Here is a 15,718-nt window from a genome sequence, read left to right on the forward strand (position 1 = left end):
AGAGATATGGTCGTTTAATGCACATTTGATCCTCATGATGTTGGATTCAGTTCTGGCTTCAGAATGAATGAAAAGGTTACTGAAACGTCTGATATACTCATCAGTTAACTTTTGAGCTTGCATGGCAAAGTTGTAAACACAGATGTAACATTTAGTCATGGAAAAAAATTATCAGACCACCCTTGTTCTCTCTAACATCTTGTTTAATTTAATGCCTGGTACAACTTAAGGTATATTTTGTTTGGACAAATATAATGACAACAACAAAAATAGCGCATAAGATTTTAATTTAAGATCTGATATCTAGACATTCTTGATAAAGATTTTGGTTATTACCAAGAAAAACATGGAAAATGTCTAGATATCAGCTCTTAAATGAAACTCTTATCAGCTATTTTTGTTGTTATCATTATATTTGTACAAACAAATTCAGCTTTAGTTGTACCAGGCATTAAAATGAACAAGAAACTGAATGGTGGTCTAATAACCATTATATTAATACTTTTTTTCATGACTGTATATTAGTTCATGTGTGGTCAGCCTGTCAACATCCTTGTCAACAAGCATACCTAATGCTGCGTTCGATTGCACTCGGAACTTGGAAAGAGTGCAGTAGAACAGCCTTTGAACTCGGGATTCTGACTCGGGAATTAGGGTAGGATCCAAGCAGCCCAAGTAGGTCGGAAATACGTGGAAAACGTCAAAGCAAAATGGCTCCACACACCGTGAGAGGTAAACAGTCACTTTATCTTCAACATTTAGTCTGTTATGTGTCGTTTCATTTAGCATTTGTGTTACTAAAAGTGTCGGATTACTTTGTAGTGGTATTTGCACTCCCACTCTGTTAGTTAAAGAGTTTGTGTGAGCGTAGAAGGGACAAAAAAGCACAGTAAAAGTGTAAAAAATATTATAGTTTTCCCCATATTTAAACTACATTAGTCTATAAGGTGTAATACTGCACTTCTTTTCATTATATCCAGTAAATTGATAAGATTTAATTATATTTTTGTCTCTTAAGTATTTGCAGACCACAATTCCACCCTATATGTGGACCCAGAGAGGACACAACGTAATATAATAATAATATAATAATAATTTAACTGTATGTTGTACCAGGTAGCCGATGTACTTCCCAAGAATAATTTTCAAATGCTCGAAAGACATCCAAACAAACATCAATTTGCCGTGGCCGGCAATGTTTTCTGAGGTTGAGCAATGAAACAAATCTACCTCGGAAGTCGGAATTTCCAACTCAGATCTTTCCGAGTTCCGAGTGCAATCGAACGCAGCATAAGTATCAACTTTACGCTGCGTCTATGAATACATGCTGTGCAGAACTTCAAACAAATGCATCCTCACAATCAGGTGAAATTTCTAATGTAGTGTAGTGGTATGAGGCACTGTTATATTTTTGGTTTCACCCTGCCCTACTTGGCTCCTCAGCCAATCACTGTTTACACCGAGAGGATAAAAGTAGGACAGGTCCCCCCCCTCTGCCCTTTCGCTTCCTGCCTCTTCGGCCCGCCCCCTTCCGGGTCGTTGTCTCTGCTGCGCACCGCATAGCACAGGTAGGCACACCTTTAGCTCGCCGGTTTTTCACTTATAAAAGTATTATTTAACTAAAACATAATCTTGTCGTAGATCGGCATTACTGAGGCGGCCGTGGTGATGCATTTGGGCCGTTGCCTAGGTTGACCGGAGCATAGGTGAGTTGCTGTGAGCCACCGTTGCTAATTGTTTGTAGCCAGGTGCTAAGCCATCTCCGCTCCTCTCCCTCTAACAGCTGCTGGTCGCATGGTGTGTGGTGGCAGTCCTCCCCCGCTGCGCCGACCCTCTTCACCCCTCTCCCTCTTTGGTGGGGACGCAAACCGACCGGACTGGAAACCGGTATCTTGACCGTCACGGCCAAGTAAGAACAGTATAGAGTGATCTCGGCTATTTAGCCGCGGCTAACTGCTACTTTGCTGCTGCCTGCTACTTTGCTGCTGCCTGCTACTTGCTGCTACTGCTACTTTGCTGCTACTTCGCCGGCTTGGTGTGGGGGTCCTGGCGGCCGTTCCCGGCCGACCTGTGTCTCTCGGCGGGCCCTGTTTCCTGCTGCTGCTGCTGCACGCAACGCAGTGTGGGTTTTGGGTGTGTGGCTCCGCTTGCACTGGACATTAAGAGTCCCGTTCGGAGACTCAGCCACCTGATCGGACTGTGTGTGTGCGTGGATGTTTGTGTGTTTTAATGTAATTAATCAAGGTGTGGTGTAATTCTGTTTATTTCTCTGGTTAACCTATTTTGATGATTTCTTATTATCTCAGTTGTTTATTGTTTTGTTTGAATAACCTGTTTATTTTGGGGAGTTTGTTGAAATTATTTAATTTTCTTTTGGGAGGGAAATTTGCTTTATAAATGGATTAATTGATTTAAGATTAACTGTTGAGTTTATCTCTGGCCGGAGACTCCTTAATTTTCTTTTTCATTAGTGTGGTTGATTTCTGATCAATTAAATTTACTATTCTTTAGCTTCTTATTTGATCATTCGTTAGCCCATTTATGTTTTGGGATATTGTTTGTTTCTTTGATGGTGCCCCCCTGTTAACTGTGTTTTTATTATTTTCCTAGAGTTGGAGGCCGACGGTGATGGTGGTGGTGGTTCCTCCTGGGTGGTGGTGGTCCCCTGTGTGCGTGTGATTCCCATTCAAGATTATTTTGTGTGCACTTCACGTTTGCTGTGTGAATGGGGTGTTCCCCTCTTTTTTGGACGTCACTTCCCTTTTGTTGACCCCTCCTCCAGCCGGTAAGCCTCAGCTCGCATCCCCTTCTACAGTTGGGCTCGCTTCATATTTATTTCTTTCATTGTCCCAGACCTTGTGATTAGTTTTTTTAACAATAAAGTTTTGTATGACATTTTGAACTCCGTCTCCTAACCTCCCTGTCTTGAACGAACCTGTGTCCTTTTACAATAGTTGATAATTGACCTTTCCTACGGGTCCTTGGGCCCTAACCCAAGGTGGCGTTGTCGGTAATATAGGAGAAAAAAATCATTTGAGAGATAACTTAGTAAATCACCCCTAGTGCCGCCACAAACTTGGCGTTGGTCGGCAGGATCAAATCAGTGGAGGTGGAGACGTGTGTTCTGTTCCTTTTCTGTTATTTTGTTTTCAGATTGTTAGTGTGAGTGTGAATGTACAGCAGTTTAAAGCGAACCAGCAGTGAATTTATTGTATTTTTGTAGCCGTAGCATCAGTATTCACAGCTAAGTTGTAACTTAAAAAAATAAAAAAATAAAAAAAAAATAAAAAATAAAAAATATGGAGGGAGAGCTACAAGAGTTGAGGGATTTGGTGGCACAGTTGAGGGCAGAGAATGACAGGTTGCAGCAGGAGCAGGCTACAGCCGTGCCTGGTCCTAGTGTTGCATCCTCCATTCCTGCAGAACCTCTCCCAGCACCGTCCACTTCTACCGCTCGTGTAACAGAGCGTCTGGTCCTCATACCCCGAGATAGGAAGTGCCCAGTGTTTAGGGGTAAGTTAGGCATAGGTCTAGAGGAGTGGATTGAGGAGGCTCAAGCCTGCATGAGGGCTCGCCACCTGTCCACTTTCGATCAATCGTTCTTTCTGTTTGACCATTTAGAGGGAGAGGCACGTGAAGAAATAAAATATCGCCCGGCCACCGATAGAAGTGATCCAGCTAAAATTATTGCGGTTTTGCGAGAACTATATGGCTGCTCTGATTCGTATGTTGCTCTACAGGAGGCGTTCTTTTCACGGCGACAGCAAGATGGAGAGTCTCTTCAAGAGTTCTCCCTCGCATTAATGAATTTGATGTCTGCTGTGAAACAAAGTGCTCCCAGTGAGATGCCAAATGCGGATGTTTTGTTGCGTGATCAGTTTATTGAAAATGTTATCGATGGTTCTCTCCGCCGCGAACTAAAACAACTCACACGCAGGCAGCCTACCGTCTCTTTGCTGGATGCTAGGGCAGAGGCAATTAGGTGGGAGCGAGAGGGATTGCCAGGAGGTGTGCGGGGCCGAAGCCACTCAGTTCCTACAGTGATGGGTTTGCAGTGTGGTGTTAAGAGTGCTCTTTCTGTTGTTAGTCCACCCCAGACTTCAGAATTGCAGGAGGTGAAACACATGCTGAAGCTCCAACAGGAACAGCTTAACAGTCTCACAGAAACTCTTGCTCGGCTGCAGATCAATCCACAGCGTAACCTTCCTTCTTATCGTGGTCCAGTAATCTGCAGACGGTGTCAGCAGCCTGGCCATTTTGCTAGGGAGTGCAGAGGGGAGCGTGCCCCTCCTCCATCTTCAGTGTCTGCTTCTATGGGGGCAGCCTCTCGGCGGGACCCAGCTCCGCATTCGGGAAACTAGCGCCCGTCGAACTGCAGAGCCAAAGTTCGAGGGGAGCCGTCACTGGCTCACCAGCTATATTTAGGGATGGGGAGGAGACCGGTAAATTAATCAGTGCTTGTCCACACATGGATGTGGTTATGGGGGGAGTAACAGTTCCTTGTTTAGTGGACACTGGGTCCATGGTGTCCACTGTCAGAGAAAGCTTCTTCCATCAGCACTTTGAGACTTGGGACTCAGAGAGACTTAAGTCTTGCCATTGGCTTCGGCTTCAAGCGGCCAATGGCTTGCCCATCCCATACCTGGGCTACTTGGAGTTGGATGTCGAGCTCTGTGGTAGGATTTTGCCAGGGTGTGGGCTACTGGTCGTCAAGGACCCTCCAGCTGATTCATCTCCTCCTGTCCCGGGTGTTTTGGGGATGAACATCTTGCGGAGATGCTATAGCACCTTGTTTGGGCAACATGGCTCTGCACTGTTCGATCTGCCCACTGTCGCCGAAGCACCAAAATCTGTGGTGCAGGCATTGCAGAGATGCCATCAAGCATCTCTGACTTCCCCTTCAGATGTCATTGGCAAGGTCAAGCTGCGAGGCAAGAAAGCTTGCCGTATCTTTGGTGGCACCATGCAGCTAGTTCCAGCCACCTGTTCCAACCAGCCATCTGGGGCTGGTGTACTCTTTGAGCCCTCAGATCAGGGCCTCCCTGCCGGTCTGCTGGCATCCCCAGCATTGGTTCGAGTCGAGGGAGGTACTGTGTATATACCTGTGGTCAATGTGGGCACGTCTGATGTGCTGCTTTACCCCCGCACAGAGATTGGTGCTCTGCGCGAGGTTTGTGTGGTGAGCTTACCTTCTGGGGTTCAGGAGGTGCCACCTTACCTGGCCAGTGTTGCATCACAGGCCGTGACTCCTACGCTACCAGACCAAATAGACGCCGTTAACCTGTCTGCTTTGTCAGCCGAAGAGCAGAAGGAAGCTCGGCTTCTTCTTTGGAAACATGCCTCTGTTTTCTCTTCGCACGACAGTGACCTGGGTTGCACCAACCTGATTACGCATGAGATCCCGCTGCTTGACGACACTCCCATCCGTCAGCGCTACCGGCGTATTCCACCTTCGGAATACGAAGTGGTCAAAGAGCATATCAATCAGTTGTTGGGTGCGCAGGTCATCCGGGAGAGTTGCAGCCCTTTTGCTTCCCCGATTGTGCTAGTTAAAAAGAAGGACGGAAGTCTGCGCTTGTGCGTAGACTACCGGCAGCTGAACAGCAGGACCCGAAAAGACGCGTTCCCTCTCCCTCGGATTGAGGAGTCGCTCGATGCACTCACTGGAGCCCGCTGGTTTTCCACAATGGACTTAGCCAGCGGGTACAATCAGGTCCCGGTGGCGGAGGCCGACCGACCTAAGACTGCCTTTTGCACTCCTTTTGGACTTTTCGAATGGAACCGCATGCCTTTCGGGTTGTGTAATGCACCAAGCACGTTCCAGCGACTCATGCAACGGGTCTTTGGGGACCAGCAATGTCAGTCGCTGCTTTTGTATTTAGATGACATCGTGGTCTTTTCCTCCACCTTTCAACAACACCTTGAGAGGCTGGAAGTGGTGCTGCAGCGGTTAAGGCATGAGGGTCTGAAGGCAAAGCTGTCCAAGTGCTAGTTCTTTCAGCCAGAGGTGCGTTATTTGGGCCACATCATCTCGGCCGAAGGCGTTTCCACCGACCACAGTAAGATCGAAGCGGTAGCTGACTGGAAGCCTCCCACTACCATCTTGGAGCTGCGTTCCTTTCTTGGATTCGCAAGCTATTATCGGCGCTTTGTGGAGGGCTTCGCCAAGTTAGCTGCCCCTTTACACCGCCTTGTGGCCGAGTTGGTGGCGTCCAAGTCTAGACGGCCTGAGCGGCAAGTTGTCGAAAAATGGACGAGCGAACATCGGCAGAGTTTTGAGGCTTTAAAATCCAAGCTTACCTCTGCACCCGTCCTGGCTTACGCTGACTTCTCCCTTCCCTTCATCGTGGAGGTTGACGCAAGCCATGGAGGCTTAGGCGCTGTGCTCTCGCAAGAGCAGGGAGGAAAAGTTCGGCCCATAGCCTTTGCCAGCCGGAGTCTGAGGCCAACTGAACGCAACCCAGCCAATTATAGCTCCATGAAGCTCGAGTTTCTGGCGCTGAAATGGGCCATGTCAGATAAATTTCGTGAGTACTTACTGGGTCATAAATGTATTGTCTTCACAGACAATAATCCACTTAGCCACTTGTCCTCGGCTAAGCTTGGAGCCCTCGAGCAGCGTTGGGCAGCCCAACTTGCGTCATTCGATTTTGAGATCCGTTATCGCTCTGGCAAGAGTAACACTAATGCGGACGCTCTGTCTCGTTTGCATCCACCCAGAGCCGTGGATCAAGAAATACTCATCTCTGGTACACAGCTCCCACCGCCTTTAAAACAAGCTCTCCAGGCCCGAGAGCCTGCAGCCTATCAGGCTGCTGTCCAGGCTTTGCCTCAGTACCTGCCTGTAGACATGGGAGAACTTCAGCGAGCCGACCCTGTGATTCTGGAAGTCCTTGTGTTTTGGCAACAGAAACGGTACCCGAGCCAGGAGGAGCGCAGGCGGTTGTCTCCACCAGCTCTGGTGCTCCTCAAGCAGTGGGGGCGTTTGATCGAGCAGGCTGGAGTGGTGTACCGGCAAGTCTCCCGCTCCGATGGGGGAGAAGCGGTGCTCCAGGTGCTTGTGCCAGCTGCTTTAAAGGACAAAGTCCTCACGGAGGTCCATCAAAATCACGGCCACCAGGGGGTGGGCCGGACTTTGGAATTGCTCAGGCAGCGGTGCTATTGGCCGGGGATGTCATCAGACGTGAGACGTTGGTGTCAGACTTGTGAGCGGTGCCAAGTGGCTAAGGATTCCGGGCCACCAGTTCGTGCCTTTATGGGGCATTTACTTGCCTCAGAGCCTAACGAAATCCTGGCGATGGATTTCACCCTGCTTGAACCAACCCATAATGGGCTTGAGAACGTCCTTGTGATGACAGACATTTTCAGTAAATACACGCTTGCCATTCCCACTCGTGACCAGCGTGCCTCTACAGTGGCACAGGTGCTCGTCACGGAGTGGTTTTCGAAGTTTGGTGTCCCTACACGCATTCATTCTGATCAGGGTCGCAATTTCGAAAGTGCACTCATTCGGCAGCTGTGTGGCCTCTACAACATTGAAAAATCCCGCACCACACCGTACCATCCTGCAGGTAACGGTCAGTGTGAGCGTTTCAATCGCACTCTGCATGATTTGCTGCGCACTTTGCCTCCCTCTCGAAAGCGCGAATGGCACTCTTGCCTACCTCAGATATTGTATGCTTACAATACTACACCGCATCAATCCACTGGGGAATCTCCATTCTTTCTCATGTTTGGTCGTGAGGCAAGGCTTCCCGTTGACTTCCTGCTGGGAAGGGTGCAGGATCCTGTTGATGGGACGATAAGTGACTGGGTCCGGGAGCATCAGACCCGGCTACACTTGGCTTTTGAAGGCGTCCAGGACAGGTTGAGGGAGGCAGCCCAACGTCGGAAGGAAAACCATGATCAGTCTGTCCGGTCAGAGCCGCTCATGGTGGGTCAGCCAGTTTGGCTAAAGGAGTTTGGCTGGAAGGGACGTCATAAGATCCAGGACAGGTGGAATCCAGTGGTGTATCGGGTGGTTAAAGCTCCCCACGGCAATGGTGCGGTGTATACAGTTGCACCAGAGGATGACCTTGCTAAGGTCAAACGGGTTCATCGCACACTGCTTAAAGCCATAGTCGGGATGGCTGCTTCAGGTGACCACCCTGTAACTCTTTCTGTCCCCCTTGACCAACCCGCAGCGTCTGAGAGCTCATCTGATGATGAGGACTTGATGGCTGTGGTAAGGGACACCCCTCTCCTGCCAGCGGGTCATCCGGCTGGAGAAGTCCAACTTACCTCTGCGCCGGTGATACATGTTGCCTCGACAGTTCCGTTACCCTCTGCACTCCCTGTCCACCCGACAGTGCAGCCACCTATCTGTACCGTTCCCTTACTCACCCCTTCAGGGAGTGATGAAGTTGTTAGGCGACAGACAGCCCGACCTACCGCTGGCCAACACTCAAATCTCCATCATTTACCCAGGCCTGCCAGTGAGGTGGCTCAGGCTGGGCCCTCAGCTGCTCTGTCAAATTCTGTGTCTGCTTTCTTTAGACCATGGTCTTAGAGTCAGGGTATTTCAAGTGCATCGTCGGGTCGACGATGAAAATGGGGGGGATGGATTGTAGTGGTATGAGGCACTGTTATATTTTTGGTTTCACCCTGCCCTACTTGGCTCCTCAGCCAATCACTGTTTACACCGAGAGGATAAAAGTAGGACAGGTCCCCCCCCTCTGCCCTTTCGCTTCCTGCCTCTTCGGCCCGCCCCCTTCCGGGTCGTTGTCTCTGCTGCGCACCGCATAGCACAGGTAGGCACACCTTTAGCTCGCCGGTTTTTCACTTATAAAAGTATTATTTAACTAAAACATAATCTTGTCGTAGATCGGCATTACTGAGGCGGCCGTGGTGATGCATTTGGGCCGTTGCCTAGGTTGACCGGAGCATAGGTGAGTTGCTGTGAGCCACCGTTGCTAATTGTTTGTAGCCAGGTGCTAAGCCATCTCCGCTCCTCTCCCTCTAACAGCTGCTGGTCGCATGGTGTGTGGTGGCAGTCCTCCCCCGCTGCGCCGACCCTCTTCACCCCTCTCCCTCTTTGGTGGGGACGCAAACCGACCGGACTGGAAACCGGTATCTTGACCGTCACGGCCAAGTAAGAACAGTATAGAGTGATCTCGGCTATTTAGCCGCGGCTAACTGCTACTTTGCTGCTGCCTGCTACTTTGCTGCTGCCTGCTACTTGCTGCTACTGCTACTTTGCTGCTACTTCGCCGGCTTGGTGTGGGGGTCCTGGCGGCCGTTCCCGGCCGACCTGTGTCTCTCGGCGGGCCCTGTTTCCTGCTGCTGCTGCTGCACGCAACGCAGTGTGGGTTTTGGGTGTGTGGCTCCGCTTGCACTGGACATTAAGAGTCCCGTTCGGAGACTCAGCCACCTGATCGGACTGTGTGTGTGCGTGGATGTTTGTGTGTTTTAATGTAATTAATCAAGGTGTGGTGTAATTCTGTTTATTTCTCTGGTTAACCTATTTTGATGATTTCTTATTATCTCAGTTGTTTATTGTTTTGTTTGAATAACCTGTTTATTTTGGGGAGTTTGTTGAAATTATTTAATTTTCTTTTGGGAGGGAAATTTGCTTTATAAATGGATTAATTGATTTAAGATTAACTGTTGAGTTTATCTCTGGCCGGAGACTCCTTAATTTTCTTTTTCATTAGTGTGGTTGATTTCTGATCAATTAAATTTACTATTCTTTAGCTTCTTATTTGATCATTCGTTAGCCCATTTATGTTTTGGGATATTGTTTGTTTCTTTGATGGTGCCCCCCTGTTAACTGTGTTTTTATTATTTTCCTAGAGTTGGAGGCCGACGGTGATGGTGGTGGTGGTTCCTCCTGGGTGGTGGTGGTCCCCTGTGTGCGTGTGATTCCCATTCAAGATTATTTTGTGTGCACTTCACGTTTGCTGTGTGAATGGGGTGTTCCCCTCTTTTTTGGACGTCACTTCCCTTTTGTTGACCCCTCCTCCAGCCGGTAAGCCTCAGCTCGCATCCCCTTCTACAGTTGGGCTCGCTTCATATTTATTTCTTTCATTGTCCCAGACCTTGTGATTAGTTTTTTTAACAATAAAGTTTTGTATGACATTTTGAACTCCGTCTCCTAACCTCCCTGTCTTGAACGAACCTGTGTCCTTTTACAATAGTTGATAATTGACCTTTCCTACGGGTCCTTGGGCCCTAACCCAAGGTGGCGTTGTCGGTAATATAGGAGAAAAAAATCATTTGAGAGATAACTTAGTAAATCACCCCTAGTGCCGCCACAGTAGGTACAACCTCACATGTCTGCAGACACTTGTGAAATCATGAGGAAATTCATGTACCTCCCAACTACTGATATTCCCATTAGATTTAGGTTGATTTCTTGTTTTTTGGCGAACTGGTTGTTTACAAGCTCAGACTGGTTTGATTTCATGCTGCTCTGTCTCTCTGGACCTTTAGACTGCTGGGTTAATGCTGCCGTTGGCTGCCTATTTCAGACAGAACTGTCCCTCCACTTCTATCTGCAGTATTATGCAGCACCATCACTGCATCCGGAGCACAACATGATTGTGATTAGTTTAAAACAATACAATCAAGCTGGAGAGTTTCTCACATTTTCCCAGAATGACAGTTGGTGCAGCCAGGCCTTTCTCTATTGTCGACAGCACTGTTGAGATTTTTATACCAGCATTTTTTGTTGCAAACAGCATCATAGCCACTCTAAAAGTTAGTTTTTAAACTTACTAACAGAGCCACTAGTGTCTGAAAGGCTCTGTTTTAGGAACAATTTACTGGCAAGCCGAGGAAAGCCACATGAAGGTTACTTTTTAAATGTAATAGTAATAATTTAATATTTTTTTTCTACTTGTTTAAATTGTAAATTGTTAACACTTTTTGAAATGTTTTACTTGTTAAATTGTTAATACATTTCTTATATTTCTAGTTTATACTGCTTGTTTATTATTTATTGTTATTTTTACTGAGTGAAATGACAGTGTGTGGTTCTCTTTCATAATATTTCGTTCGATGTCTCACTATGGGATGCACGCCCCCGCTGCAGACCTCAGAAGCATTAATCTCAATACGCCAATCCTGATTGGCTGGTAAACGTGTCCGTCCGTCCGCCCGCGGTAGTCCCACCTCCTATAAGTACCGCCTGCGGACGGGAACACGTCATTCAAACACCTCTTCTCACCCGGAGCATATCTTGCGTCCAAGGCTGGCTAGCTTAACTGTCTGCAGACGGATCTTATTTAGCTTCTGTCGCCGGGCGCTAGCTAGTTTTTTGGACATTTTATTTGCTTCGTCGATCATACCAGATCGATTTCAGTGCTTCCTAGCCCCACCACGGTTTGGTCAGCACTGTCCTCGGCGCCACACCAGGCAGCTCGAGTACCGAGTGTCGGCACACCAGCCGGTCCCTCGGTGCAATTAGCGTTAGCACACCAGCTAACCATCCTCGATTCCCTGCCTGCACACCAGCTCGCACGGAATGGAGGTGAATACCCCTCACACCAGAGGGCACGGAGACTCAGCGGCCCGCTCGTGCCGCTGTGGGAACAAGATTGCGAGCAGGGATCCACACCAGGTCTGCTCGGGCTGCCTAGGGCTGGAACACGCCCGGCTAGCTATCGACGTCCCCGGCTCGTGTCAACACTGCGCGGTGTTCACGGTCAAGAGTCTCCGCCGACGGCTAGCCCGCCAGGCTAGCTTGTCTGGCTTCGACCCCTATCTCCCATCCGACGGCGCCGCCGGAGACGGAGAGGAGACGGGGGTCGCTGCGGTGGCGGTACCGGAGGCTTGTGCCAGCTGGGGCTCCCAGGCTGACCTCGCCACGGTCTCCACGCAGGAGGAAGACGTCCTGGAATTGGACTATGGGGACGATGATGACTGCGCCTCTGAACTCCTCATATCAGAGGATGAAGAAGAGGACGACGTCTTCATCACTCCGGCCGGGGCTGCAAAGCCCGCGGTCTCCGTTGCCTTTCGGGATGGAGATGAGAGTAGCTTACCAGCCTCTCCCCTCCCCAGCTCGGACATGCTCGACGTGTGCAAACGCGCTGCTGCCCGGCTGGCCATCCCCTGGCCTGCTGTCGTAGCTGAGACCACCAGGTCCCGCTACGAGGGGAAGAAATTGCCCCTGGCCAGGAGCGCGACAAGGCAACTTCTCCCCGTCTTCCCAGAACTGCTGGATGAGGTGGCGCGCTCGTGGAAAGACCGCCCCTACAGCAGCAGGAGCCCGGTCCCCGGTGCCTCGTCCCTCGACTGTGAAGCGATGGAGAGCCTGGGCCTGCTCCGTATGCCTCCGATGGAGGCACTCGTCGCGGCGCACCTCCACCCGCGGCTGTCAGCGGTGTCCTCCCGGAGCCCCAGCCTGCCGTCTAAGTCGGACCGTTTTCAGTCAGCCCTGACTGAAAAGGCCTACAAGGCAGCTGCGCTTTCGGCCAGAGCGCTCAATGTCCTCTCCCTGCTCACGGCCTACCAGGCTGAGTTGTGTGAGGATTTTGTGCAAACTCAGGACCCGGCTGCGTGGGAGGAGATCCCGGTCATTACCGACCTGTGTCTCCGTGTCCAACGCTGCGCGGTCCAGGCCACGGGGAAAGCGATGGGGACCATGGTCCTGCAGGAACGGGCGCGGTGGCTCAACCTCGCCAACCTGTCGGACAGGGAGAAGGACGACGTCCTGGACATGCCCATTGTCCCGGAGGGGATTTTTGGCTCCGCGTTGGCTTCAATGCAACGGCGGTGTGAAGCCAAAAAGAAGGAGGATGAGGCTCTCCAGCTCTGCCTCCCCCGTAAGCCCCCTGCGCCCTCTCCACCTGCGCAGCGTAAAACCTTCGCACAGGCTGCTTCCCAGGTTTCACGGTTTAAAGTGCCTAAGCAGCCAAGACCCCAGCCTGCGCCGCCTTCCCAGCCAGGTCGGCCCAGCTGGCCCAGAAAACCCTCGGTCCCGGCCGCGGCTCCGCCGGCCCCGCCCGCGCAAGCTACCGGCCAGGCCAGGAAAAAGAAGAGAGCGGCCTGACCGCCCCTCTCTCCACCGGTGATGCAGCTGGACGTTCCCCGTTCTCCAGCCCCACCTGTTCGGCTTTTCAGCGTGTGCCCGGGGGCCCCCCACGCCCCCGCCTCCCAGCCGCCACGGCCTGCGCCAGAGCGAGCCGGGAGAGATGGACGTTTGACGGCGGAGAGTTCAGCGGTTGCCCCTGTCTTACGTCCACAAGCACGCACACACACACACATTTTCTCAAAGAAAATAAAATGTGTCCCGCTGCCGCATCCAGGCCGAGTGCCGAGGGCGCAGCTAATAAAAGCCAAAAGAATCACAATGAGCAGCGCGGTGGCAACGCTCGCTGTTCCCCCTCGGGTAAAAGCCGAGGCGGGGACGGCGGGGCCGCCGCGCTGCCCACCCGGACGGCCGTCCACTGTGCCGTCCGGGTGCCGTGCCACTGTTCCACCACGGGAGGCCGCCACCGCACCGCGGCTGGGGCCTCTCGTGGTGGAGGGGCTGCGGTGCGAGACCACTCTCTCCCTCAGGTGGGAGAGATGGGCCGCACTCGCGGCTCCGCCTTGGGTGTTGAGGACGATTTCGCGGGGTTACAGGCTGCAGTTCGCCGCCGTTCCTCCGCGTTTCGCCGGTATAATACACTCTCAGGCTCGGGGGGAGTCAGCTCGTGTTTTGCAGGAGGAAATCCTCTCGCTGTTAAACAAAAGAGCAATTTGTGTCGTTCCCCCCGCACAGTGTCAGAGCGGTTTTTACTCCAGGTATTTTCTGGTTCCCAAACGGGGGGGGACCGGTATTCGCCCTATCCTGGATTTACGTGCTCTGAACAAATTTCTCAGGAAATACAAATTCAGGATGCTTACACACGCATCCCTGTTGCGCCTTGTGCGGCAGAACGATTGGTTCACTTCTGTCGATCTGAAAGACGCGTATTTCCACATCCCGATCTATCCTCCCCACAGAAAGTATCTGAGGTTCGCTTTCCAGGGGATCTGCTACGAGTATCGCGTACTTCCCTTCGGCCTGTCTTTAAGCCCGAGGGTGTTTGTGCGGTGCACGGAAGCGGCGATAGCCCCGCTGAGACGGCAGGGCATTCGCCTGGCCACATATCTGGACGACTGGCTGCTGCTGGCACAGTCGGAGCAGGAGGCCAGAGCGCACACGCGTATTCTCATGCGACACCTGGTGGATCTGGGTTTCGTGATAAACGCGGAAAAGAGCGTGCTGTCCCCGGCGCAGGAGATAATCTTTCTGGGATTATCCCTGGACTCGGTGTCTTTCACGGCGCGCCTCTCGGCGGAGCGTGTGAGGGTCTTCAGGACATGTCTCGCGCTTTTTCGTCCGGGGAAATCTGTTCGATTCAGGTTGTGTCTTCGGTTACTCGGGTTGATGGCGTCTGCCATTCTCGTAGTCCGTCTCGGTCGCCTCCACATGAGGGAATTCCAGCTGTGGGTGGCCTCATGTGGGCTGGACCCCGTGCGTCATGGCGCACGGATGGTGCCGGTCACGCCGGGGTGCGCCAGGTCGCTGCGCCACTGGCGAGTCCCGTCCTTTCTGACCCGCGGGGTACCCATGGGCTCCGTTCTGTCCAGGAAGGTGGTCACTACGGACGCCAGCCTGGCGGGATGGGGCGGGATTCACGAGGGCCGGTCTGTGAGGGGCGTCTGGAGTGTGGGCCTCCAGCGGTCTCACATAAATTTTCTGGAGCTTTCAGCGGTGTTCCTCTCCCTGAAACATTTTCTTCCGTCTCTCAGGGGTCATCATGTCCTGGTGAGGACGGACAATACGACGACGGTGGCGTATATCAACCGTCAGGGGGGTTTACGCTCCCGTCAGCTGCACATGTTGGCACGCAGACTGATCCTGTGGAGCTGCGGTCGTCTCCTCTCTCTGAGAGCGACGCATGTTCCGGGAGTCCTGAACACGGGCGCGGACCTGTTGTCCAGGGGCGCGCCAGTGTACGGGGAATGGACTCTGCACCCGGAGGTTGTGGAGCAGTTGTGGTCCCGTTACGGTCGGGCCGCGGTGGATCTGTTCGCGTCGCGAGAGAACGCGCAGTGCGCGCTGTTTTACTCTCTGCGCGGCGTGGATGCTCCCCTCGGCATAGACGCGTTAGCGCACGCCTGGCCGCGCGAGCTTCTTTATGCGTTCCCTCCCCTGGCCTTGATACCCCCCACTCTGTCCAGAGTGAGGGAGCACGGCCACGCGCTGATTCTGGTGGCTCCGCATTGGCCTGCGATGCATTGGCTGGCGGAGATATATCGGTTGCTGTGCACCCAACCCTGGCAGCTCCCGCTGCGCAGGGACCTGCTGTCGCAAGGGGGGGGGATGGTCTTCCATCCGCACCCGGAGCGCCTGGCGCTCTGGGCTTGGCCCCTGAGTGGCTCAATCTGTCAGCTGGGGGTCTCTCACAGCGAGTGATTTCCACTATTCAGAGTGCTCGAGCCGCCTCCACTAGGTCTCTGTATGACTGCAAGTGGAGGGTGTTTGAGGAGTGGTGCCACAGTAACGGCCACGTTCCTCTTCAGTGTCCGGTGGGGGTGATTTTGTCATTCTTGCAGGACCTGATTGACAATCGGAAGGCTTTCTCCACGGTTAAGGTGTACTTGGCGGCTATTGCCGCGTGCCACGTGGGGTTTGGGAGGCTGACGGTGGGCCAGCACCCACTCGTTTGCCGTTTTATGAAGGGGGCGCGCAGGCTTCTCCCCG

General features: G+C 52.0%; 1 protein-coding gene and 2 long non-coding RNA genes across 4 annotated transcripts; all 3 read left to right on the forward strand.

Moving 5' to 3' along the window:
* Nucleotides 1-1,413: 1,413 nt before the first annotated feature.
* On the forward strand, nt 1,414-4,068 carry LOC131991668 (uncharacterized). The gene is made up of 3 exons (XR_009396156.1): nt 1,414-1,706; nt 1,784-1,909; nt 2,611-4,068. It is a non-coding gene; the product is annotated as an uncharacterized LOC131991668 (long non-coding RNA).
* A 4,384-nt stretch (nt 4,069-8,452) lies between these two features.
* LOC131991669 (uncharacterized) lies at nt 8,453-10,254 on the forward strand. 2 transcript variants are annotated; one of them, XR_009396158.1, is made up of 4 exons: nt 8,453-8,789; nt 8,863-8,927; nt 9,005-9,130; nt 9,832-10,254. It is a non-coding gene; the product is annotated as an uncharacterized LOC131991669 (long non-coding RNA). The 2 variants fall into 2 exon arrangements; XR_009396157.1 differs by having other exon boundaries at nt 8,453-8,927.
* A 2,140-nt stretch (nt 10,255-12,394) lies between these two features.
* On the forward strand, nt 12,395-15,472 carry LOC131991279 (uncharacterized). The gene has a single exon (XM_059356630.1). The coding sequence runs from the start codon at nt 13,055-13,057 to the stop codon at nt 15,428-15,430; it is 2,376 nt and encodes a 791-aa protein (XP_059212613.1). The 5' UTR covers nt 12,395-13,054; the 3' UTR covers nt 15,431-15,472.
* Nucleotides 15,473-15,718: the final 246 nt, after the last annotated feature.

The sequence above is a fragment of the Centropristis striata genome, chromosome 18 (assembly GCF_030273125.1).
Source record: "Centropristis striata isolate RG_2023a ecotype Rhode Island chromosome 18, C.striata_1.0, whole genome shotgun sequence".
NCBI lineage: Eukaryota > Metazoa > Chordata > Actinopteri > Perciformes > Serranidae > Centropristis > Centropristis striata.

Bases quoted from the DNA above. Each gene is read 5' to 3' on its own strand.
- LOC131991279 (XM_059356630.1), top strand. From the start codon at position 13,055: ATGCAGCTGGACGTTCCCCGTTCTCCAGCCCCACCTGTTCGGCTTTTC.